General features: G+C 41.5%; 3 protein-coding genes across 9 annotated transcripts in view; 1 reads left to right on the top strand and 2 right to left on the bottom strand.

Annotated features, from left to right (window-relative positions):
- Window positions 1-16833, bottom strand: REXO5 (RNA exonuclease 5). Of its 3 annotated transcripts, none has more exons than XM_064461756.1 (20): window positions 16756-16833; window positions 15977-16096; window positions 14200-14321; window positions 13221-13347; window positions 12273-12357; window positions 10743-10892; window positions 10474-10562; window positions 9523-9638; window positions 8747-8885; window positions 8078-8172; window positions 7138-7240; window positions 6380-6516; window positions 5961-6069; window positions 5507-5617; window positions 5248-5385; window positions 4643-4735; window positions 3889-4108; window positions 3154-3347; window positions 2420-2529; window positions 1-218 (listed from the first exon to the last, which is right to left on the bottom strand). In XM_064461756.1, exons 2-20 carry the CDS (start codon window positions 16091-16093, stop codon window positions 149-151), a joined length of 2325 nt encoding a protein of 774 aa, XP_064317826.1. In that variant the 5' UTR covers window positions 16094-16096; window positions 16756-16833; the 3' UTR covers window positions 1-148. The 3 variants fall into 3 exon arrangements, with proteins under 3 accessions (XP_064317826.1, XP_064317825.1, XP_064317827.1); XM_064461755.1 differs by lacking the exon at window positions 16756-16833 and adding an exon at window positions 16295-16402; XM_064461757.1 differs by lacking the exons at window positions 12273-12357; window positions 13221-13347; window positions 14200-14321; window positions 15977-16096; window positions 16756-16833 and adding an exon at window positions 11633-11840.
- On the top strand, window positions 16092-23651 carry ERI2 (ERI1 exoribonuclease family member 2). Its single transcript, XM_064461759.1, has 8 exons — window positions 16092-16501; window positions 16680-16819; window positions 17341-17468; window positions 17608-17764; window positions 18316-18416; window positions 19536-19617; window positions 20276-20364; window positions 20575-23651. The coding sequence occupies exons 1-8, from the start codon at window positions 16479-16481 to the stop codon at window positions 21907-21909; spliced, it is 2055 nt and encodes a 684-aa protein (XP_064317829.1). The 5' UTR covers window positions 16092-16478; the 3' UTR covers window positions 21910-23651.
- The window catches only part of LOC104039755 (acyl-CoA synthetase medium chain family member 3), a 16549-nt gene continuing 10500 nt past the window's right edge, over window positions 19940-25988 (bottom strand). For all 5 annotated transcript variants that reach the window (XM_064461762.1, XM_064461761.1, XM_064461764.1 and 2 more), the window contains 6 exons: window positions 25453-25533; window positions 24679-24780; window positions 23687-23814; window positions 23469-23568; window positions 22870-22989; window positions 19940-22714 (listed from right to left, as the gene is read on the bottom strand). In XM_064461762.1, coding sequence (XP_064317832.1) covers window positions 22628-22714; window positions 22870-22989; window positions 23469-23568; window positions 23687-23814; window positions 24679-24780; window positions 25453-25533 — 618 coding nt within the window. In that variant the 3' untranslated portion in view covers window positions 19940-22627. The remainder of the gene's footprint in view (window positions 22715-22869; window positions 22990-23468; window positions 23569-23686; window positions 23815-24678; window positions 24781-25452; window positions 25534-25988) is intronic.

Raw genomic sequence — 25988 nt, forward strand, 5'->3', positions numbered from 1 at the left:
TGTTTTGAATAGCTTTTATTTTTAGACTTTGTGAAAGATACAGAGTGAAAGCCTATTGTTCTTATGGTAAGAGATTTTGACAAAGACATCAATATTTGAAGTAATTAAAAATATCTTAACAAAAGACTTTGCTTAAAAACTTGGCAGTTCAACAAGCACTCCTCCCTCCGTCATCTTTTATTCCCATCAGACCAAGGCCAGACTGTGATCCGTGCATGCTGCAATGTAAACAAGAGGTGTGTTATTTCTGCTCAGGGTAGCCTTCATGCACATAAGCTTGCAAGTCTAGTAGTGAGAAGCCTGCAGCCCCCAGGGTCAGCAGACTGAAAAAACTGTTGTGGGTGTGGGTTTGTTTGTTTTTTTTCTTTTCCCCCACCAACAATTACTTGGCATTCTTTTTAATCAAGAAGCCTCCTCTGGACTGTCAGCCCTCTGGGAAACTAATACAGGAGCCTCATGTGGCAAGAAACCTCTTCCAAGCCTGGGATGGAGCTCCCTTCCAACCCACTCAGCAGCCTGAGATGTGAGCCCAGGCTTTTTGGGCTTCTCTAGGCTCCTTGTGGATGCAAACTCCTGAATCCACCTGTTCTGCTAGTGGGATTCATACCCCTCAGTGATGCAAGACAACAGGCAAGCTTGTGCTAAGCGAGGCCAGTTTGAGACGGCCTTGAAAAGCAAATTGGGACCTGAGACCAATTAATCTGCTGCAGAAGACACACGGTGTGGATGGTAACGCCACAGCCATCCTCGCCTCAAACCTTTCCAGTGGGGCTGGCATGCTAGTAACTGAGGTGACACAGTGGGGTAGAAAAGAGGAAAATGCTCAGAAATTTAAAAACTGACTCAGTTATAGCCCAGAAGGCGGCAGCAGATGATCGAAGGACCACATGCACTGCTAAACTGCCTGCAGAGGTTAGCCCTCAGTTCAGGCCACCCCCTCCCCATGGACACTTTAATCTGAGGCAGTATTTGAGACTCAGCTTGTGCAAGAAACCATTTACACACGGCTACATGCAATCAGCACTTCGCTAACAAGGTAGGAATTGCTGCTGTCTCATTTCGTATGCTCCTGTTCGGGGGGGGGGGGTGGTGGTGGTGTGTGGGAGGATGGGTAACCCAGCTTAATGAGCATTACTTAAGACAAGTGAGTAAAAAATTTTTTTAAAAATTATTTTTAGAAACTGAAAAATGAGGGCAGCTCATGCCAAGAACAGCCCTTGGCATGCAACTTTGCTGGAACTGTTTGTCGCTGGCATTAAGCCTAAATATACTCTTGGCTTGGGATGCATCTCCCTTTGAGGGACACTGTTTGGTGCAGAGGGTAACACAGCACCATGACTCTTCTCAAGAAGCTTTGCAAGTGAGAGGGGGGAACCTGGCCTGGCTGCCTAGCCAGGCAGAAGAGATGCTGCCGAGCAGCTCTGTCTCCCTGCTTCTATTTCAGGGCATGTATTCTGTATCCACAAGGAAAGGTACCCCTTCAAAAGAAGGGAAAGCGAAGAAAAGCAAGGGTACATGTGACCTTTATTTGACTGTCTGAACAGTGACACAGTGAGAGAACAGAAAGCCGGTTGTTGAAATACATATATACTCAGTAACTAGGGCCTTGCCTGGGAAAGATTTAACCTTTCTTGTTAATAATTAAGCAGTGAATGACTATGGCAGTTCAGGCCCTGGGATCTTAAATACAGGAAGCCCACCCCATCTGGAAGCATCCCTGATATTAGTGCTGAAGCCCAACTCAACACTAGGACTTGCCCTTTCCTATGACAGCTTAAGGACTCAGTGAAAGTAGTGGGTTGGTGTGGTGTTTTTTTTGTGCTTTTTTTTTTGTTTGTTTGTTTTTTAAACCCCCAGTTGTGTCCCTCACATAAGAATGAGGGCATGAACCAACTCCTTGATCAGCTATGGCTGAAGCATGGATGTCGGGGTACTATGCAACAGCTGGTAGATGGTGCCTTGGCTGCAGCAGTTAGGTGGCGTTAAAAAAACCACAAACACACCCCACACCAAAATCAGCCCAAAAACTGGCTGCCGAGCAGAGGAAACTCTGCTCAATTCTTTCATGGGCACGTAAAACTTACCTTGCTGTCAATAGGGATGAAGCTTCCAACAGGGGAAGTGAACTGAGAGTAACTGTATAACCAACATTGTGTACTTCAGCCTTGCTAATCCAGACCATCAGCTACAGAAGTGGTTTCAGCACTTGTGCTTGTTCTGGAGCAGGCATGGCTTATAGGCAGAAGCTACTGTTCAGGTTTTATTGGCGTAACATGAAAGCCAGCCTGAATAAGTACTACAGCTTCTTCTGGCCTTCTCTCAGGCTTTCACTTCCTTGTGCAGCGTTTAGTTTTTAATAGCCAAATATTTTTATCTATGTATTTTTCTTGGCTCTTTGCAAAAATAGGTGGCACGTTACCTGTTTGCTCCAGGAAAGAGAACAATGCACAGGGTGTTACTTTGCAGACATCTATAAAGCTTTTTGATATGCTGGTCTAACTTCTTCACCTTTTTCGTTAGATCCTGCTCCTGCATAACAGAATATAAGTATTAAAGTCCGTAATTCATCGGCAGATCTGTAGCAATCACAAAATTGTATGTGGCAAGACTGACCCTCAAGCAGTGTCAGGGTGAGGACAGCAGTGATTCTGTTGCTGGCACTTGGCAGTGCAATGGCTCAGCTGCAGGGAGAACTACATGCCCTATTCAAATGGCACTACAGCTTCCTCCTGTAAAATGAGCTGCACCTAGAGCTGCTCTTTCATGTAGGGCTATACCACTAGTCATTTCTCCCTCTGACTCCCATACCACTTGCTACACCTGCACATCGCTCTGTCTGTTCTCAAGTGGTAAGCTTCAGTTCCTGTGTAGCATCACTCACTGCCCTGAGCAGCTCTGCTGTGTGGGTGTGGTTTGGGTTTTTTTTTTTTAAGGTTATACAGTATCCTGCAAACATCCCATTATCTCACATCATATTACCTCTCCAAACTGCCATGTGGGAACTGATCCTTGGCAGCCTCTCTGCTCCAGCACAAGGAGACCCTCTGTTACATACAGCTCTGCACTCAAGTCTGCTCAAAGTTATCACTCCTGGTTCCCAGGGTGGTACCGCCTCACTAACTGCAACAAACATCAGCATAGCCTTAAACTCACCGAGTCTGACAGTGGCCCCATTTTCTTATATGAGATGTCTCCTCCTTGCTTCCCATTGCTGTGATTCATTTGCCAGATCCATCTGCAGAGGTGACCTGAAGCAAGAGCGTTCCTACTTCTTAGTTTACTGCCCTTCATGGTCCATCCATTTATAACGTCAAGGGCATCCACAGCACTCTGTGATTTCTGGAATTCTGAAAAACAAAGAGAAGGGACACATGCTTTGGCAGTGATGGTCCTTGGTACCTGTGGGGCAGGGATAAAGGTGTAGGGCAGGAGGGAGATGAGAAACTGAAATCACTGCAGCAAGCAGATCCTCATCTTGCTACAGGTAAATATCAGACTATAGAAATGCCAGTTAACTGCAACAGCACTCACACAGTTGTTCTCACCTTTTTAGTGGTCATTACCTGTCTGTGTGAAGCTGCGCAGCAGCCAGCCCCCATGCTGAGGTACTGGAGCCAATGAACTATCCTGGAACTTCTCTAAGTAAAGATCATCTTTTTTTTTATTTTATTTTTGAGGCAGATTTTGTTTTGGTTTTTTCCCTTTTAAATATTTAACTGTAAACTGCTCTTCCAAACAACACATGCTGTCACTGAGTATTGAGTATTTAAAATACCATCACTTTGAGCATACATGAGTTTCAGTAGCTTTTGCTGTGTCTGTGCAAAGTCCCAAGGGCTGCTGAATGTGCTTGAAGGAAATATGCAGGCTCTATGTGAAGCTACTTACTGAGGAAACAGCAGTTCCTGTGCTTTCCACTCTGGAGATCCTTTGGCAGGAACAGTGTTTCCAGGTCTTTCAACTGGCTGAATTCTTCTTGCAAGTCTGTCTCTGTTAATGACTTCTTTAGACCAGCCACATAAATCACACCTTCATTTTCTACATCCAGTTCTAGTTCCCTTATCAAAACATCACAGTCCAGCATTGCTGCAGCAACAGGTCTCTGGACCTGGGGTGGGTTCAGCAGGAACAAACACAGCACATCAGCCCAAGCAGTTCTGTGTTCTGAGCTTCTATTTTAAGCTATTTTCTCCCATTACCAAAAGTTGACAAGCTATTTTCCTCTCCACTGAAAAAAAATATACGACTAATGAAGGCTAAATTAGTCATAAAAAAGGAAGAGAGAGATCATGTTTGTGATGCAGAAACACTATAACAACACTATAACACTATTAAGACTGCCATAGTTTGTATATGGAATTTTAAGACACTGTTACTTGGCTCTTCCTCTTAAAGATGCGGTTGGAGGTCAGAATGCTTTCTAATCCCGCCCTTCTGCTGACAGGCAGAAAGTAAAAAAGTGGGCTATAACCATTTACTTTCTGCCAGTGGCCTTAAATTGTCCAGGGACAGGGAGATGGTAACAGCACAACCAGCCAGCATTTGCCCAGACACTATGCTGGGAGTAGATGTTAAACGAGGTATATTGGATGCTGTTCCTGTCCTCAGCATAACGTAGGCTTTTGCTATTTGCATTGTTTACCTTAATGTAGGATCCTGCTACCTCAGCTCCATTTAGGCTTTCTACAGCAAGCTGGGCAGCTTCCAGCACTTCGTATTGGATGCAGACGTATGGCTTGAAACAGAATGGTAAGATACTTCAGGCTTATCACTAAGACACATGAGCCCTCCCTTTTAAAAGTCAGGTCTCAATAAAGTTGTGTTTTCTTTTAAAAAACAGAATATAAAAAGGTTTGGGGGTAATATATGTAACACTCCATATACTGCAGCTGTTAAAAACAACCTTCAATTAAGTCGGCAGTTAATAATGACCTTTTTTTGGCATTAAAGGCCTTAGCCTATCAGTTCTCTCAAGAGGGACAAAAAAAATCACCTCAGTTTCTCCAGTGCTCAAAGTCCTCTGGCTTGAACAGTACAGTTACACCACATGAGCTGTGTTTGTTCTTGTCATTGTGTGGAGCAGCTTTTAGATACCCTGAATTGTTGTAGCTGATGACTAAACCACCAGAAAAAAAGAAGCCCAACCAGACTAATTGGTATTTCAGTGGTCCTACTCCATATCTTTCCAAGAGACTACTTGGGCCTTCCATCCCTGTCAGCAAACTTAATGCTTTGAGTGCTCCTCACCTGGTATGTTTCAGTTACCACTGTAAGAGACTGGATTGGGCCACACCTCCCAAATTCTTTTTTCACAGACTTCAGGCAAAAGCTTTCTTCAAAAGGACCTGCGTAAATTGTCAGCATGTCAGTCAGCTTGCTTCTCACCTGTAGGAACACGGATTAGAGAAGGAACTTCACAAAGCAAAGGCGCTAACTACTTGGTGGCCACAGATTAACATCTCTTTCCAAGCTCAGCAATGAAGACTATTCTCAAAAAAAATAGTACCTTTTCACAAAGCCCAGCAAGGAGGTGAGATGCAATGTACTCTGGACCCAAACTGAACTGAATGATACTGAATGTGGACAGGGGAACATCTTCTAAGGCTCTCTGAAGAATCTGGAGGGAAAAGAGTGTACAAGGCACAAAGAGGTACAAGACAATTCTACTGAAAAGATCAGAAGCAAAGCCATTGAACTTAATTCCTGACTTTAATTTTCATTATTGTCCAAGGAAACCCTCAGGCAGAAATTTTTCTTTAATGAGTCATGAGAGGATGCAGAGGATCAAAGCTTATTTCCAAAATGTTAAAATGGATTTAGCTAACCTGGTATTAACACTACTGTTAACAGTACTGTCAGTCAGCTTTTTAAAATAGGACTTATCTACCCACCCCCAGAACAAGAAGAACTTTGAACTACTTTGATGCTTGCTTAGACCAACCCACTCTAAGTCCATTCACCTGTTTGTTTGAAGTGCTTGGGTTACTCTGACATGGGCCAGAAGAGTCTAGTTCCTGTCTGCCCAAAAGGAGGGGTTTTTGGCCAGTCACCTGCAAGCAGTCTAAAAAACTAGCAGAGAGAGGAAAGCTGTGAATCACAGTACTTACTGAATTAAAAAGCTTTCAAGAAGTGCCTGTCAGAGAAAAATGATACCGTTCATTAAAGAAATCTGAAAGAATATTCTTGTCCTCAACATCAAAAGAAGCCTAGAAAATGCTTTGTGAAATTTAAGATACCACTTCTGAAAGTTTTTCAGTGCTATGCTACAATTATTTGTGTCTCTTTGAAGATCCTGGTTGCTTCTGAAAAACATAGCGCACTTTGATTTTACTGAGGATTCAACTGAAGGAAAAATGTGCATATTTGAGAGTCTTATTACCATGTTTTGGGTAAATGTAGAGGCTCATTCAACTGTTTCTGGACCCTACATCCTTGTGGCTGTAATGCAGCTTTGTTCTGTGAGACCTCAGCCAGTTTTTCAGTTGTCAGAAGCTTCTCCAAGTTTAGTTCTGCTACCTTGGGGAAGGAAAACATTAGTCGTTGGCTTTCATCTCAGCTAATTGTAGCTAACCAAAAAGCATGTGCTTTCTCTATGAGTCACCTAGGCATATGCCACAGCAGTGAAGAACACAGGCATGGATTTCTTGCCTTATTATTTTCTGTTGTCATTTTCAAGCATCCAGTGCTCACAGCATCAACTAGCACTCATTTCCAAAAAAGTTCTCTCAGAAATCAACGACACAAGCAAGAGACTCATAAAACCAGCTGAATCACTACCACAACAACAAGGTCTCTCCCTTCTTTCATCTGGAAAAATGACAGGCATTCCTATAGGCTGAAAGTGGATCAATCCTTTACTCAATGCCCCTCTTTCAAGATCAGCAGCAATGCTGATTCACTGCAGTGTTTGAGTACTAAAACACTGGTAATGCTCCAGATTATTAAGATACCTGGCTATATGCTCAAAGTAACAAGCTGTCAAAATTGAGTCCTCTATCACTGCTCCATTTTCTCTTTTAAATCAACAAGAGGATAGGCAGGAATGTTTTGGGTGCATTTTGTTGCAGTTTTTTCCTTCATAAGCACAACTTACACATTCTGCAATTAGGACAGAAATCTTAATTAGATTATAACTACCTTTGCTGGTCCTTGCTCAATAAAAAATTGAGCCAATTCCAATGCAGCTCTAGCATCTTCTGCAGGATCATGCCCAAGCTTCTGTTCACACTGAATCTCCTTCCTAGGGCATCAAAATTAGATGTACAGGCAGGTTATCTGTTTTTCCACACTGAACAACATCCTGTCTTTTCTAAACTTGTTCCTTCTCATGAAAAATAGCTTCCCCCCCCTCCAAAAAGGATTTCAGTTCTGTGCAGCAGCATTCTTGTGAAATATTCCCCAAAGTTACTGCAAGAAATATTTTTGCAATGTTGAGCAAAACACTGTTTACCAGGTTTGTCAGAAGCAGTACTAATACTTGGTACACTGATGCATGACTTTTAATTTTACTTCCTCCTTGACCAATGACCGAACTCTCAGTTTCCACACAGACAGGGAGGCAACTACCAATTCAGTGAAGTTTGGCGCTGCAGAATGTTAATATTCACTATATGAATGGTGAGAACTGTATCGCTATGGCATACTATCCAGTGGTAGCTAGTGCACTGAGGAATACGATTTAAGTCAGTAAACTATACTTGCATACATTAACCTTTCTTTCTTGCTAACTGCAATGGATCTCATTTGTGTGAGCCAGAGTGTCTTTGTTGCTCTACAATTCAGTACACTGGTACTGCTACAGACCTGCAGAAAAGCTAGTTTTGTGAGGACTCAGATCTGGTTGGGTCACAGCATCCCTGCTTGCTCAAAGACAAGCCAATTTATTATGCTGCCTCATGTTTCAAGCAGGCTGTAAATTCCTCTTTACCGTGTCTATTTTCACAGCCTGCTCCTTTCTTTTGAGTTTTAGTGAAAAAAAAAAAAAATATTCTGATGCTACTAGTGGAAGGGCAAGACGCTACAACCCCCTCCATGACAGTTTCTAATATTGCCCATAACAATACAGTAACGATCTTACCCTAAAACAGCTTTGGCTAGAAACTTTAGCTTAAATCTTCGACCTTCATTTCTGGCAAAAAGCAATGAAGTATCAATAACACTGGGGTGGATCATCTGGAGGAAAGAAAACATCACCAGTTTAATTTAAGAACAGCCATATAGAATTGAGCAGTAACTCCATTGTTATCTGTGCCTGTGCCTTTTCATTTCAGATGCCAGTTTCTCACTGATAGATAACTGGTCCACAACAAGAGAGCAGATGGCAATAATGAAACAAGCCCAACTCTCCTTTCTAACACTCTATTGGGAAGACCTAGCTTGGGTTAGAAAGATTAATTATGATTCAAGCATTTTAGGTTGGGTAAATTAAATATAGGAAGGACTTAAGTTCTTCCTATGAGAGAGCTATCAAAAGCACCTGGCTGAAGCAGAGAGGTAAAGCTTCTGTTGCAACTGTATCTATGTCTGGACAGACTAGTCCCTTCCTTTTGGGGTCTGAATAGCCCCTTTGCAAGTTTTATAGATGTAAGGAGAGTCTTTATGTTTTAAATCCTTACAGACACAAAGTTATTCATAACAAAACGCAATTAGCAAGTGTTCACTAATAAAAAAGAGGAATTGTTTAGAGTTTTCAGGTCTGAAACGAGTATCTCAGGGTTGGGAAAAATATTCTTAAAGGCATACTCACTTCCAAAGCCTGAAGATCAGCATTTAGAGAATGACCCACCAATACTGCATCATGGGGAAGCAATTTTTTTAGTCTGGTTTGGATGTCTGGCAGTCTTGTATTCACTGGAAGAAGCATTTTCTTTGTGATTCCTGAGAATCTTCAAAACAGAAGTTGGATGAGGTAAAAGCGACACATTAGTAACAGCACCTACTGAACAACATTACAAGCACGGCATGTAAAATATGAACTCAGTGTAACTAATGACAGAATGCTATTTGCTGCTTTCTGTTCCAACATAAGAGGACATACTGCAGGTATATTAAAGTGCTATGAATGTTATCATGTCTGTTTCAAAAGTGTAAGTATAATTTATTCTTAAGTGATGCAGTTCCTAGCATCAGCACAGGTAGGGAAATACTGCAAGATCAGTGGTGGAGGAGACGCTTCCACATAACCCAAGGGGATTGGCACGTCACCTCCCACATAAAGCCAGGCAAAGTTTTGGAGAAGATAAGGCTCGAGTTTTGCCAGCTTTTGTTATAATCCTGAGCCCAGCCCTAGAGGTGTGTGAAAGCTGGCATGTGTGCCTAGCCACACGGGCACTATGTAGCAGAGTGTGTACATAATGTCGGTTACTCTAATCACATAGCAAGAACTGTATTCTTAACACCAAGTAAAATGCAGTAGACATCTGTGCAAACCAAAGCCTTCTGAAAGGTTCTGTGTAACAGGTTTAATTTGAAAGGGTTGCAGCTCTTAAAGATGAAGAGATAAGAAACTTATGTGCAAGTCACCTGGTGCGGTAGTTCACTATTGTGCTTTCAGGTTTGACTAGTTCATTCAAGAGGCATTGACCCTGCGCATCCACCAAAGAGACACGAGTGACTTCGTTCCCTTTTGCAGTCAGGCACTGTCAGGAAGAAGCAGAGGCAGTTGTTGAATCAGCATGATGCTGCCACTCAAAAACCTTCGCTAATATCTGCTTTGGCTGCAGCCAACATCACTACTTAAGTAGCTACTCAACTTAGAGATCTACCGCTCATAGCTAGTAGTTTTATACTGTAGCATGCTTCCTTTTAATTGTTAGATGCCCACCATAAGCACAGCAAACACACAGTCAAGCACAACACAAAGAAAATCATGATGAAGAAGTGCTGATTTCTCAGAATCAGTCTGTACTCTGCACTGCAGAGCTGTCACTGAAAGCATCTTCACCCCAGATGATGTACAACTTAAAGGAAAGCCCAGGTTGTCTTGTTAGCTACTCAATGCTGATGCCAAATAAGCATCTCCGCAAGTTCAAAACTGCACTAAAGGAGGAATCTTCACCGCAGCATGCTGCCAGAAGTGTGATAGCTAAAGGAAAGATGTGTGATAGGGAAGTATCTTTCCTATCCCAAACCTTGGGGAGGGCAGGGAGGAGGAGTTCCACAGGAGTCTCAGGAGTTACTGCAGCATTGCTGATGGGCCTGGCAGATCCAGCTACTGCTCTGACAGCCAGCACAGAACTGAGCTCTCTGCTGCACTGCTCAAGGTAGTATTTCTGTCTTGTCACCAGATCCACTTCCTGAATCCCTCCCATGGCTGTATTAGCACTGGTACCATCAATGAAAGGACTGGCAGCAGATATTAATATAACAGAAATGGTTTAGCAAATACACAGTGTGCTTGGCTCACTTTGGAATAGCTGGTAGAAGTTTGGTTGCTTGACTATATTTTCTAAGGCCATACGCATTTATTTTTACCATTTCACAATCCAGACCAAAGAGGGGGCTGCTGTCCGTCCTCTGCTGATCACACTCTGTATCTACAAAGCCCTTACATCCAGGGGAGCCTAGAATGAAAAAAATCCCATGAAAAAGAAACAGACCTCTGTCTTCTAAAACTCATTGCATATCTTATATGACCAAACATATCACTGTCAAAAAAAAACCCAAAAACAAACCAAAAAACCCAACCCCCAAAAAACAAACAAATAAAAAACCCAACCAAACAAAAGCCCTCAAAACCCAACCTTTTATGGGATAGTCATTTTTTTTCTGCTCTTCTAAAGTTAGAGTATAGCTAGTAAGGCCTTGCTTTTTCTCTCCGTATTTCCGAATGATGGGATCACATTCCAAATCTGAGATTTCTGGAATACATTCACTGCTAGTAGAAGTCAAACCTGGAAAATACAGGAGCATCTGTCAAGCTTAGATAGCACTCCCTACCTGCAGTCAGTTTTCTGCAGTCAGTCAGTTTTAACACGAAAAGGCTATGCCATTTCAAAGCAAAACACTACCTGGAACAATAAACTGGAGATTTAGATATTTATAGAGAGAGACAGATAGACATAGACAGACTATCTGTCTGTCTATCTATCCATCTCCAGTTTATTTTTATCCTTCTCTCTAATTTTTATATATATATCTCCAGATTATATCTCATTTATTGTGTGTGTATATGTACACACTATCTACATTATATGTAGATAATTATATACACAAAGTACTATAAATAATGTATACAGTGTATATAATATATACATATATATAAAATATACTTGATATTCGGGACACTTGAATCTTTTCCCAGTTCAGCTACTGACACTGCTGGCTGATTCAGAAGCAAGTCACATTACAAGTCTCTGTCTTACATTCCTTTCAGAAACAGAGACAACAAACTTGCTCCGTAAGCATGACAACATAATCATCTGTTACTTCATGCCAGCTGTAAAAGAAGTTATCTTTTTTTCCCTACCACCTCTGTGAAATTCTTTCCTGTAAGTATGATCATAAGAAAATGTGCTCTAAGTGTGGCTCACAAAGAAGCAAGCACTCAACTGATGCCAGAATCCAGAGCGGTATAAAGTTAAATTATCCTGTAAGTGATTCTCTGCAGATTGCTCTTAAAAGAAAAACAGACCTGACATCTTGGATCTGTGACTGTGCAGTAGGTTTACAGTCAGGATGCTAGAGGACTTTGTCAATACACTGAAAGTAACAGTTGCTCATTCTCCCATTTAGGACTTGAATTCAAGATTCTTTGTTACACTTCTAACAATTTCAGTGAAGTTTGTATTGTAGTCTCTTGCAGGTTTTGTACAAGCCTGATGGGTTACAATCACCTCTACAAAGAGTCTAAAAAAAGGAAATCAGTTGTCAACACACCCATTCTTTACGTGGATTCGCTGCTCAGTATAACAAAGAAAACTAAGCAGAAATTAGTAAATACTTAGCTTGAATCTACTTTATAGCTCTGTAGCTTTTATTAGATACATGTTAGAGTAAAATAATCACAAAACAGGTAACAAAGCATCAGAATTTTGGATTAAACGTGTTAAAAACTTTCTGCTTTTTGCGTTTACTTGTGACAATAAGCCCAATGGAGAGTTACTAAACTAGCTAGGGTAACTAGTCTCATGGTTTCAGCCGTTGTACGTTTTCCTTCGCAAACAAGTCTACCATAGCAGCATGCTGGGACTGTACAGAATGCAAAGTCATAAATTACTGTTGAAAGTGAATCAACTGTGGTTGAAAGAGATGATGCAAAGCCAAGAAGATACCTTGTGCAGTGTTTTGAGGTTTCAGGTTTGCTCCTTCTCCATACAGGCTGGCTAGGAAGTTGGCAGAAGGGGTTAATGTGAATCTCTGAAAAAAAAAAAAGAGATATGTTAGAGACTTTGAAACAGAAGCAGAAATACCAAGCAAATGAGATGTTTCTTGATCCCCAAACCAGCCAAATTCAGAGGACGATGGATAAAGGAGTAGTGGAAATACATTCAGTGTTTTCCCAAGGAAGAAAAAAACTCCAGCACAAACCAAACCTGTTTTAATGACAGATGACATAGGATTCTTAGTACTAAGGGACAGATTTGCCTTGCCTGATATGATCAAGAAGGCAAATCTCAAGACTTTCTTTGACAGAAAATAACTGGAAAGTCTGGAACTTGCTTTAAGTTGTGATTTGCATTTGCTGCAGTTCAGGGAGAATTCTCTAGAAGTCTCAACCTAAGTGCTTCTTTCTTCCTTCCTTCCTTCAAAAATGTTGCTTATAACACAGAAAATTAAAATAATTCTTTTAACAATCTTTTAGGGAGATGGGAGAAACTTGACATAAAGTGCAAATAGTAAAAGTGAGATTTCTCAACCAGTGGAAATAGTGTAACTTTACCAAGAGTCTCCTCACTCACTCAGAGTAAATATCAAATTAACTGAGATGTTTTTAATCTCATTGGCATCCTGAAGATGCAGGAAGCATAATAGTCAGAAGACTGAAACATCAATACAAGTTTCACCTAGTAAGGCTTTAAAGATTTAAGTCTTGAAAACTTGTCTAATATCAAAGCCTTGGCTTTTGTTCTGAGCTGACAATGGCTACAAATAGATCTGCTCATTAGCTTGCTTTGAGAGCCAAAGCTGGCCACTTCCTATCAGAAAAGGCAATAATTTCACCACAGTGATTAATCCCTGGGACATGGCTTCAGGACTGGAAGAACAGTTTGGTGACTTACATGCCGGAACAGTTTTCTGAGGTGTTTAAACTGCAAATAGAATTTGTAGAAATGGAGTTGGCTCATTTCATGCAGAACAATAACCACAACCCCAGCCAGGTGGCTTTGGTGATAAATATGGCACCAGCTGCAGTTAAAAAAAAAAGAAAAAAAATCAAAGCAAAACAATTATCAAGCCCTCTTAAAAACAAACTTGGAACCAGCCCAGCTTTTAAATCAGTGAATGGCAAAGTGCCAAATGACTTCAATGAGAAGAGGCTTTATAGCTTATCTCAAACAGCCACATATTCCTGGAAGCAACACAATACAGGAGACAGAATAAGCTACAACAAAATTCTGCTGCAGTACCATTTCAAGACATTCCACCTCATTTATATGCATCAGAATGTGAATACATGAATAACTTCACTTGTAGTCATGCTGTCTAGTGAATTAATGCATCAAAAAAAGTTTAACAAAATAATTTTCTATTCAGTACTAAAAACCTAAATTGGGATCATTTTGCCTTGAGTTTCATTTCAAGATTCATTATATTTCACCATATTTTTGCTGAGGTTATACACCCTTTCCCTTCCACTGATGAGAAGTTGCCCTGAAAAAGGGAAAAATGATTAAAATGTTTTTCCCAAAACACTCTAGAACATTCAGTTTCAATTATATCTGACACGAAACCCATTAATTTTTTTTGTGTTGTGCTAATATTTTGAACGTGGTACTTCATTCCTCAAAGTGCGAAGCTGCTTCTGTTCCACAGAATTGTTTGGGTTTTGATAACTACAAAATACTAGAATTTTTGTCAGAAGAGGAATTCTGGTCTCTGGCCAAGTCTAACAACTATATCTACATAATACAGGCTGTCATTATGGTAACTGCATTGCAAGGATTCCAAAACCAGCATGGCCAATATGCCTCTAGGTACGTTTTCACAACATGTGAGGACATACGACTAGTTCAATTCCTGAATATGAATGGGTTATACCTGGGCTGTGTTGCATTGTGGCATTTTCCCAAAGCTGCATACTTCAACAACTCATACAGCTGGTCACGGCTGATTTCACAGTCCTCACCAAATAAAGCTGCTGACAAACGAGGTGACTTTTCCTGTAAAAAGGGAAATTCTAGTAAAGAAAGATTTAATGTAATCACACAAGTTCATGGAAAATGAAGTGAATTATATGGTGTATAGAAATTATAAGGTAACTATATAGAAACGTACTTACTATTTGGATACAATCAACTACATTTAAAATAACTCCACTCATTACAGGCAAAAGTTTTCTTTCAAATCATGCTTTAGTATTAAATTTACTATCAATATTTCAGTCAACCAGGTACTCTAACTTCAAAGATTTATTTAATGAAGATTAATGTAAGTAGATGTATGTAGTAAGGAGACAAAGGTTTCGATTCGCCAACACAATGTTCTGCTCTCTCAACCCATTCACCCACTTGCTGCTGTAGGGCTTTGGGCATTTACACAAGTGCTATATGTAGCCACTTCATGTAAGGTTTTGCTGAAACGCATTTCATTCATTGACATGACATGATCTGTTTTGGCAGATGGGTTTGCTGACCCCTGCAGGAGAGAAAAACGTTTCAGTAAAATCCAAGGAAACCGCACAAAGAAAGCATCCAGTAGATGAGATGGAGGCTGCAACACACAGTTCAACACAACAGTTCTTTAAGCCTAAACACAAAAATTCTCCTAAAAGCTAATCAGCAAGTAAATGAATGATTTTGGAGACCTCCACTGACCATGTGGAGTTCCAATGGAACTCCTTTGATCCGTAAAAAACGTGAAAGGTGCTCTTTTTATTTTTAACGTGATGAAATGGAATCACAGCATACAGGGGAAAAGAAAAAAAAGACCATTGAACATTACCGAACATCAAATCCCACGGGATAACCAACGACTAGAAGTTGTGTTTTCCCCACCATGCTAACAAGCTTCGTGCTCATTGGTTTTGCCAGAGCCTGCCCACATGGCATCGGGCTGGTACACTTTTCAAGCCATTTGTCACAGGGTAAGAAAGCTAATCACAGGCTACAGCCTTTGAGGTTCAAGTGGTTAAGAATCATCTGGTAATAATGACAAAGGGTGGTGTAATTGCTAGTCCCTCATCTCTCCTACTAAGTTAGACAAGTAATGACACCGTTGTTTTCAATACGGCCTAATTAGAGCTTTGCAAAAAAACCCCAAGCAAACAGCGTAAATTTCATTTTACCATGCAAAGGGTACCTGCAAACCACAGGAATTTCAGTCTCTAATCTGGTACAAATTTTAAGACTGAACTCACAGGTCAGACGTGCTTACTCTGGTCCCACACTGGGCACTGAGTGAGTTGTACCCTGGGTGCGTGAGGTGTTACCATGAGGTGCAACCTTTGGGTTGATTTGCATCATGAAGGTGTGAATGTGTGGAGCAGACACAACGCTCCTGTCGAGGTCTACTCTGTTCAGGAAAGTGATACTGGAGAGTGTATTTATTTCCTGACAAAATTCCCTAAATGTAAATACCTAATGTAAATACTTAACACTCAAAACGAGTTCATTTCCAAGAAATTATTGGAGCGGAAACTAATGCACCATCTGTAGGTATTACCTTCAGCCAACCCTCCAGCCAGACTGCCAGTAAGCCCCGTTTTTGCCAAGTTTCCAGCATCCCAACGCGATGCAACAAACGTACCGCGAGGGCGGCTGTAAGAGGAAACGCCCCGCGCCGCGCGCCCGCAGCCCCTCCTCGCCCCGCCGCTCACCTCAGGGCCGCCGCCATCCGCCTTCCTCCGCTTCCGAGCAGACTCCCGGGCCCCCGCGTCCTCACCGGCTCCGGCGGGCCGTTTGCACCCGTTCAGGCGGACATTTGCCTTTGCCATGGCCTAGAAGGAAGCACGGCGGGGTCAGGGCGGCGCGGGCCGATGCCGCCACGGCCCCTCACAGCGGGGCGACGGTCCGGGCTGACTGACAGCCCGCCCCCGCCCGCCGCCGGCGCTCCCATCGGGACGGTGATGGTCCGCAGCCCGGCCGCCCCCTCCTGCCCCGGCTCCCCGAGCAGGGACCCCGGCCGCAGATCCCACCTCAGCGACTCCAGGCTCTCCATCCGCCGGGGAACACGCTGCCTCGGCAGGCGGCTACCTGCGCCTGCCTGCGGGCGAGACCAGAGCAGACGATCGCCGACAGCGCGGATGGGGGCGGCCCCGCTGCCGCCGGCGGGAGGTTTGAAATGGCCGCCCGGCGGTGGTCCAGGGTCTGAGGGCCGAGATGGCTACCAAGCGCCTGGCCAGGTGCGGGGCCGGATTCCCCCCACTGGGGCCCGTGAAGGGACCGGGGTGGCGGTGTCCGGGCGGGCGAGGCCCTGGGGGTGCCGGGGCGGGAACGCCCGGGCGCGGAGGGGCAGGGTGAGGCGGGCCCCCCTCAGCGCGGAGGATGCTGAGGCGGTGCCGGTGCTGCTGCGGTCCGCAGACGGCTGGGGCTGGCGCGGAGCAGCGCGGGGGCGGCGGCGGCGGCGGGGGTCGGGCAGCGGCAGCGGTTCCCGTACCTGATCGTCCTCGACTTCGAGGCCACGTGCTGGCGGGACGCGGGGCGGCGTCGCCCCGAGATCAGTGAGTGCGGCGGGACCGGGCGGACACCGAAAAGCAGCAGCCCGGCTGCGGGGGCCGTGGGAAGGGGAGGGGTTGCCTGGAGTGGGGGGTGCGGGGTCTGGCCTTTGTGGGGTGCGGGGAGGGGCGGGCTGCGGGGTCTGGCCTTTGGGGGCTGCGGGGAGGGGCGGGCTGCGGGGTCTGGCCTTTGGGGGCTGCGGGGAGGGGCGGGCTGCGGGGTCTGGCCTTTGGGGGCTGCGGGGAGGGGCGGGCTGCGGGGTCTGGCCTTTGGGGGCTGCGGGGAGGGGCGGGCTGCGGGGTCTGGCCTTTGGGGGAGGCGGCTTTGAACATTCTCTTCATTACATCAGGTTCCTTCTAATCCCTGGTATTTCAACCCCAGTTTAAAGCAAATGGAATAATTTCTGTTAACAGCTTTAACCCTTCTGGCTTTGTGGTTTGGTGTCCGTGTGCCGTGTGTCCGTGTCCGCCCCGCCCCCCCCCCCCCCCCCCCCCTTTTTTTTCTGCCCGTTGTGTTTTTGCTGCAGTTGAGTTTCCAGCAGTCCTGTTAAACACTTCAACGGGAGAGGTTGAATCTGAATTCCACACCTATGTCCAGCCCCAGGAGCATCCTATTCTCTCTCAATTTTGTACAGAATTAACTGGCATAACACAGGTAGAATTGCTATTTAGTATTATTTTAAACCGTTATATTTACTATTTTTTAAACATGCCTTTAAAGAACTAAAGAGAAACAAATCTTAAATGAATTTCAGTGCATACTAACACACGCATACTTGCTCTGTTTCATAAAGGATCAAGTTGATGAAGGGGTCCCTCTGAACATTTGTTTATCACAATTTTTGAAATGGATCCAAAAGATACAAAAGGAGAAGAAAATTATATTCAGTTCAGATATTCCAAGTCATTCTACTTCAGAGGCAAAACCATGTACTTTTGTTACTTGGACAGGTAAATAAAATTTCCATTTGCTGCTTCTACAGATTAATACACATAAAAAATGAACATTTGGTGGTGCTAGTGAGATTGTAGCTTAACTTCTAGGGAGCCCAAATCCTGTTATTAGGTATTAAAGGTGCGCAATATTGGGATAAGACTGAAAATATTAAAACCCTTGGATCCTGAATGTGTTCGCTACGTCTTTGTCTCCAGGGTCTGACATGGTTACATTCTTCTGCTTCACATATAGTGAACTGTGACACATTTCTTAATGTGTCTAAATGATATAATGATGTCATTAGCCATTGTGAAGTCATTCTTTACTCACAATAGGCATTCACTTATCCCGATGTCCCACTGCAGCAACCCTAGTGCTTTTCATGTACAAAGATTTCATTGGCCTGTGCTAATGAAGCCCGCTCGCCTATGCTTCCTGTCCAGCAGTACAGGAGGCTACTTGTACATTGATGGTATGTCCCTTTATGAAGATTTTAAGCCATGTTTATGTATGTTTTAGGCCAGTTCTTTAGTAATGGATTACTTGTGGGTTTTTTTCTGTGCAGACTGGGACCTGGGTGTGTGTTTGCAGTATGAGTGTAAAAGGAAGCAGCTGCGAAAACCTGACATTTTAAATTCCTGGATTGATCTCAAAGCAACATACAGGGTGAGAAGATCAATAGACTGTGAAACATTTATACCCATATTATCATCTTAAAGGCTAACTATCTGCGGTTACAAGCCAATATTCTATCTTCCAGTGACTAGAGTAACCCTTTTATTTTCTTTCCACGTCGTTATTGCACAGTAACAAATTGCATGCCTGAGAACTGCATGAATTTTAATAGGAATCTTAATGCTAGGAAAACAACCTGGTGTGATTGATGATAAATGAATGATAATCCTAGGAGGATTTTTTGAGCTGCCTTTCCTTTCCTGACATCTTTTGTTCTGTTTGCTTCCTAACTTACCTGGTTTTGTGTGCTCTTATTGCTGCCTTACACAGCTGTGAAAAAAATAGCCATCACCATCTGTTTAGAGGTACTTAAAGGTCTAGCATGTGAACTGTACTTGGACCAGAAAGTATGTTCTGAACAGCATGAATAATACTAAAATAAAAAATAAAAAGAATTATTTTATTACACAGTCTATACCACGTTAGATTTCTAACTTGGGGGCTAACAGCAGCTAAGTGTACCTTCCCCTGTGTAGTCAAGGAAGCTTTCAAAGAGCCAGGAGTCTACCTTCCCTGACACTTGGAGCTTAGGCTCTTAACCTGTGTAGCGGAATTAGATCTCTAGAGATAAATAGCATGAATATTCCCCCTTTCTCGTGATCAAATGAGATAACGGGAGTGAGTAGCAATACTTACTTTTTCTCATTTAAAAATAACTTATACCTATGCCAAATATATTAATGCTCATGCCTTTGCAATTTGCAAGTTTAAACATCTCAAGATATAGTTGTATTCTTCAATGCTGCTCTGTTAAGGCCTTCACCAATGTAAGCCATAAAGTGCAAATTAATGACTCCAGAGCGAAGACAGAATTGGTTAGTTAAGACTGAGAGAAAGGGATTCATGGCTCTTTCCATTCCAATTTGTAACAGGGCAAGTCACTTACTGTCTTATGGTTATTTATCCCAACTGTAAAATGAAGATACCTGACATGCACAATTGCCTTGTGAGATTTATTATTCATAAGGTGATATTTCTGAAATGGTTTTCACTTCACTATGGAGAGCTTTTGAAATGCTTTATGTTAAGCATCTGTGTTTTTTTCCTTAGGCCTTCTATAATAGGAAGCCTAAAGGGCTAAATGGTGCTTTGCAGGATTTGGGGATAGCTTTTGCAGGACGGGAACATTCTGGTAAGTATGATATGATGATTCTCATTTTAATATACATATTTTTCATAAAGCTAAATAGCCACCATTTGGCTTTAGTTAGCTAAACTAAAGCAGCTAGTCACAGCTAGTGATGACTCTAAATAGTGACTGTTACTTCCATATCATGCCATGTTCTGTCCTACAAAAATATCAAAACAAGAAAAGGTAGATGCTTTGAAGATCAGAGTTCGTAATTTCTAACCTCATGCTTTATTTCTGAAATCTCTCCTAGTGGTATTGAGTGCCTATTCAACAAGATCAATTTCTGAATTGCTAGGGCGCAGAACAAAAGAGGCAGAGGAAGGATAAGGAAAATTGATTTTACCCAATAGCTCTGGACAGCATATTAGTGTAAGAGAACACCAGCACAATATGAATTTTTTTTACATAACTAAAACAGAACGAGGATTTAAACAATTGTGGATATATATTCAGCTCTATGGATTGGTCCTTCAGATGTTTCAGCAGAGGGAATTTTTTACTTTTGCTTCCCTTTTTTGAACTAGATAACTATGTGCCAGAGTTCTATGAATCCCTGTCATTTATGTAAGGCTTACCTAGAAGACATTTTTCCTCCAATAAGAACTATCCCCAGTAGTAGTTTAAAAAGAAGAATTAATATAACCATACTTTTTTAAAGGGTTGGATGATTCTCGGAATACTGCCCGTCTTGCCTGGAGGCTGATTTGTGATGGATGTGTGCTGAAGGTTACTAAATCTTTGGATAAGGTTAGTAACTTCTTCGTATCTTCCCTTCTACTTGCTTTGCAGTCTGGAATGCAGATGGAAGGTGAGCTATTCAAATAATAAACCCAGAGTCTTGACTATGAATTAAACAGAACATCCCTAGGCTGATACGCTTATTCATTTTGTTCATTGATTCCTAAAACTTCTGGGTATTCACTTTCCAAAATCTCCTTTTGTTTGCGGATTCCCTAGACACATCCAAAGAATAATTTCACTTCCAGAACACTGACTATAAACTTCACTGACAAGACTCCATTGGGAATTAACAGCAGACCTGAAGCATCTAGAGATGGAACTTGCAAAACAAACTCTCTGGCTGAGAAAAACCACAGCAGTATTGCTGGAATTAAGATAAATTCTAATGTACAAACTGAAGAACAACAGACCACTTGCACGGATTCCTCTGCAGACATCCACGCTGTACCTAGCAGCAGCTCAAGGACTGAGTTACACACTCAAGCCCAAAGCTCTTTAGCAGCATCTACTGACAGATTTCTTGAGCAGGCACAGCAATCTCACAGTACTCTGTCAACAGGCATTCAGCAAGGATCAAGCAATGGGCAACCTCTGAGTGCAGCCAGATATAGCCCTCCAGTACGTGGATCAGGCCTAGTGCTCGTCTCCACTACCATCCCCTCTGTTAATATCTCCAATGAGGATATAACTACTAGTTCTGATTGCTTATCTCTGCTGACTGACTGGGAAGATGTCGCTTTAATACCAGAATCTCAATATGAACAAAATTCAGACTGCATTCAATTCAAAGATTACTCAAGTACAGATATTTTAACAGTACTTGAAGAGAAAAGAATTTCAAGAAAATTGGCTGTGGTGAGTTCAGATAGCCAAAGTTCGGAGAAAACCATGGTACCTGTGGAACCTCTGAAATCTATTGTTTACAAAAGTCCTGATACTACTATCTATAATGTAGGAACAGTACAACGGCAGACTTCAAATTTTTCAGCTTTTAAGTTACCATCTGCAAAGGTAAATGCTATTTCAGCACAATCAGCATTAACTGGAAATTATTCTACTTCTTCAGAGGTTCCTAAAAGAAAGCTAACTAGTCCAAAAATGTTCCCACCAGCAAAAAAACAGTCTTTTGCTGTATATCAAGAGAAAACTGCATCTTTTGGTCATTCCTTACCTTTAAGAAGTTCAAATGTGCCCAGAGTGTCTCCTGCCATTCTGAACTCCACAGTCAATTTGAATCAGTCTGTAAGAGCCATGAAAAATGGAAACCCAACTCCCCCTCTGTGTAACTGTGGTCGAAGAGCTAAAAAACTGTATGTGTCAAATGCTGGTCCAAATCATGGCAAAGCATTTTTCTGTTGTCCTGTTGGCAAGCGTGAAGATAATAAGAAAGGCTGTGGATACTTCAAGTGGGAATATGTGCTTCTAAAAGAGAAATCTAATGGTCTCACCCTGAAAGCAGATGCTTTGACCTCTCTTGGAACTTATGCTGGTAATTTAGGCAATTCCTCCAACAAAAAATGTTTGTGTCTTAGACCCTCCATGAGAAGTTGAAAATTGGTAATTTTTTTTGTCCAAATCTTAAATTCAGTAAGTTGATCATCCTTAATATCAGGACAGTCAACAAGGTCAGATATATGTTCTGAGAATGGGACAAAAATGATGTTGCTTGGTTAACGTAGCTGGAAATGGAAATTGCTCAAGCATACAAAAATATCAATATATCACAAAGTACCTCGCTAATTAAGTGTGAGAGAACAGATAAACCTAAGTGCTAAAGTATGAGCAGATGTTTTAAATTCCTTACTAATCCAGTCCTTAAAGACCATTTTAATGACACAGATTTTATTTACACTTTTTTCTAAATATACATGTAATGATTACAACTAGCTTTTAAAAATTTACTTAGAAGTTGCTGCACTTCTCAAAAGTAATCCTTGAAGCAACAGTGTTGTCTTAAACTCTTAGTGGTTTTTTCTCCTTTAAATTAAATAGCAATAAAGATAAAATGCTGGTGACCCTTCATTTAATGCACATTACCTGTTGTGCTCTTGACTATATGAGTTTCTGATTTCATTTGTATCAGCCTGTCTGCTTTTATACTGTTAGCTAATAGTGTAGCACCTGGGACAGCCAAATGCTGGGAACCAGGTAAAAATTTATTCAAACCTAAACTACAAAAGCTGTAGCATAATGTGTTTTACTCTATGCTACTGTGTAAACCTGCAATATCTTACTTTGTAAAAAACCCTATAAAAAAGCAACAAGTACTTCAATCTTTTCTCCACTCCTTCTGGCGCAGTTCATTTCTTCTGATCTTCCCACTAATAGTCTTTGGCAACTGTTGAACAAACTCCATCTATTGGGGAAGGGAGGAAATTGCAATATGAAGTAAGATACCGTTTACCTAAATTAATTTTCCTAAACCTCAGCGGCATAGGCTTATAAGCCACATAACCGTTAACACCCACTGTTTCACGGTAGTGAAAATTATTCAAGTATTTGAGCACTCACCTTCCTAGGGTACTTGTATGGAGCAGTAACTTTCTTAACATGGTCTTGTAGCTCTTTCATCATTTTTTCTGGATCATGCGAAGCATAGTCAGATGTTAAAACAACAAAGGCTTTCACTACCTAAAGAAGTTACAGCAGCAATGGTTTAAATGCCAATTAAATGGTATTACACAACAGTAAGATTTGAAACTTTAAAATTTTAACAAAACATTTGCTGACAAACTGAAGAGTAAGGTATAGGGCAGGTACAGAAAACTTTGCCAAAGTCTGTGGGTGCTCACTATTGGTCTGGACTGTGCAGGCATTTTATATGCATTTAATAAAGATATAAATTTAATAAAGATTAAAAACTAAGTATTTGAATGACAGGGAAAGCTTCAAATGGTGCTTTTGTTACATTGGATCTGGGGCAATTGCGTTGGTCAGTTTTGGATTGTGCAGTGACAGATATGAGTAGAAATGCTGAGTTGAATTTATTCAGTTTTCATTTTAAAAAGAAAAAAAAATCCCTGGATAGATAAATCCCTTGGAAGTTGGGCTTTATTAGCTCTGGTACGCACAAAGCTATTTAAATATATAAGCTTGTTTAACTTGTTTACCTCTCCTCTGATAGGGTCTGGACTGCTGACAACTGCTGACTCCACCACTGCAGGATGCTCTACTAGGGCACTTTCTACTTCAAATGGTCCAATACGGTATCTTTAAAATGGAAGAAAGGGCTTTTAGTTGTATTTGATAGCACATGAATGTAATTTGACATCCAAATCATCTGTGTTACTCAAGTTTAATGATTTATTATTGATTAGTCTTAAATTACCCAGCAGAATTAATGACATCATCAGCTCTTCCAACAAACCAGAAATATCCATCCTCATCCATAATCCCCCTGTCTCCAGTGACATAAAAATCCCCACGTATTGTTGCCTCTGTTTTCTGTGGATCATCCTAGGAAATATCAAATTACATTTTACATGAAAACTAACTGAAAAATACATGAAATTGCATTCTAACATATTTAGCATATCCATTATGGCACAGTCAAAAATTTCAGCTTTTCAGACTGGTCCATACTGAGGTCATGTGCATCAGATTCAAGTTGGACATTAATAATAGAGAATTATTAATTCAGCGTTACTAAGCTACAAAACTAGACACAAAATTCATAAATTGCAATAAATGAATCAAGTTTTACTACTTGTGACTGACTTAAAATTTTAATCATAATACATTATGCCTATGGCTTTAGGAACCACTGAAGGCTGCAAAAAATATGTAGGCTGCGGAACAGAGAATTTGCTTTTAGGTGATTACCCTTGAATTTTTTTCCTTTGTACTTCTAGCATCTTCTATCCTGAGATTTTTTTTTTTTCATCCCCAGAAAAGTTTAGGCTCAAGCACAGCGCAATTAATAAGCGGTCTTTCTACAGCCAATGCAACTGGCTCCTGCAAGACTTCTAGGCAGTGTGCTTGGTGTTCCTTTCTCAGATGGTGTCCTTCTCAGATGGGGGCTCTAGCCCTTCGGCCAAAGAGTATTTTGGGATTAGGGGGCTCCGTCAAACGTTTCCCGTTTGTTAAGGAAATAACAATCAAAAGAAAGTGGATTTTAACTTGTTAGGCAGGACAATCTCATCAAACATAATTGTTTGTACAAGTAGCCCAAGCATCTGCAGGAAAAAAATGGAAATCCCTCTTTCCTCCCCTCAGGTTTTCAGACCGGTAAGCAGGGTATATGTAAATGAAATGAGGCATCAGGTTCCTTGTGACAGAGATTTAACAGGATATCTACTTTAACGGTAGAAATAGTCTTACAGCATAGCGAGTAAAAAGAAAAAGCGATCTTGTAGGTTTTACTCTGATGGCAATATCTCCTTCTTTTCCAGGAGGCAGAATATTACCGTTTTCATCTATAATCTAAAAATAAACAAAACACAGTTTTATTATCTCAGAGCCAAACTAAAAAGCACTATGTTAAGATTATAGAATCCTGGTGTGCATTTAAAATACACAGGGGTTTTGGGGGGGGGGGGGGGCGGGAATGATTTGGAGCAGTAGGGAGTCTGACAACTGAAATGTAAGATTATTACTAATCCCCTATACTTTGCACTGTCTTTTATCTGAGGAATGCCAAGTACTATGCAAACATGTAATGAAGTTAGAAAGACCCCAGGGAGCATCATAAGTAATGGGGTGGGAAAACTTAAGATCTGAAAGAGACTAAAATCTTAACCCATATTATAAATTGATTTGGTGCTAGAATCTGCTTCAGCAGTTTTGTTATCACCAGGAAACAACATTCACTCCCACACTTCCTTAACGCAGGAATTTAATTTCTATCATTGCCTTAACGTTTGATATCTCTCTGCCAGTTAGCAGTGGGCTGTCATCTATGTTGGTGAGGATGGTGCAACAGGGAAGGCCAATTGCTTGTTTTGCATGCTCAGTTTAGGACAGTAACATGCATTTCTTCCCTTTCATTCACTGCTGAGTGATGGTACGTGGTATAACCCCATGTTAGAGCTTCCAAACCTCTCTAATGGAAAGTGATTATGCAAGAGAGAGATTGATTCACCAGAGGTACTATACCTTGACATCATACCCTGGAGACGGCTTTCCCATAGAGCCAGGTTTGATTTTCATTCCCTTAAAATTTCCACAGATCAGCACCTGTAACAAGTGGTGTTGGGTTTCGTTTTTTCTTTAAATTAAACTGTGGCTTGTATATTCAATCTTTCGTTTAGGTTTAAAATACTCAGCTAATATTGTGTATTTCTGTAAGAAATACTAATTGTCTTCATTATAATCATATATCCAAAGATTAAACCTCTAGAAAGAAACTATGCCCCCAGAATCATGCCCCCAGCTCCAAATAATGTGAGTGCCCTAAAGACAGATTCTAAAGCAGAACTTGGAATGTGGTAATGAGGAATATATCCCTTTTGTGTCAGTTCCCAATCCAAAGCCCACAGGAATGAAAAACAGTCCTTGGATTTTGGGTGAAGCTGTTATGATTGTTCTATGACTTACAAAAACTACATTTTTCCAGTGTTCCTTATTGCAATTGACTTTTCCGCTAAAAGTCATAAATGCATATACTTTTTCTCACTTTTTCTTGGCAACCT

This window comes from Phalacrocorax carbo, chromosome 10, assembly GCF_963921805.1.
Source record: "Phalacrocorax carbo chromosome 10, bPhaCar2.1, whole genome shotgun sequence".
NCBI classification, from domain to species: Eukaryota; Metazoa; Chordata; class Aves; order Suliformes; family Phalacrocoracidae; genus Phalacrocorax; species Phalacrocorax carbo.

Coding starts and splice junctions, on each gene's coding strand:
- REXO5 (XM_064461756.1), bottom strand. CDS start 16,093: ATGGCAAAGGCAAATGTCCGCCTGAACGGGTGCAAACGGCCCGCCGGA. Junction 8,173..8,746: donor CTGATCTTCAGGCTTTGGAA/GTGAGTATGCCT, acceptor TCTTTCCTCCAG/ATGATCCACCCCAGTGTTAT. Junction 6,517..7,137: donor TTGAGCAAGGACCAGCAAAG/GTAGTTATAATC, acceptor TCCTTCCCCAAG/GTAGCAGAACTAAACTTGGA.
- ERI2 (XM_064461759.1), top strand. CDS start 16,479: ATGGCTACCAAGCGCCTGGCCAG. Junction 18,417..19,535: donor ATCTCAAAGCAACATACAGG/GTGAGAAGATCA, acceptor TTTTTTCCTTAG/GCCTTCTATAATAGGAAGCC. Junction 20,365..20,574: donor TTACTAAATCTTTGGATAAG/GTTAGTAACTTC, acceptor CGGATTCCCTAG/ACACATCCAAAGAATAATTT.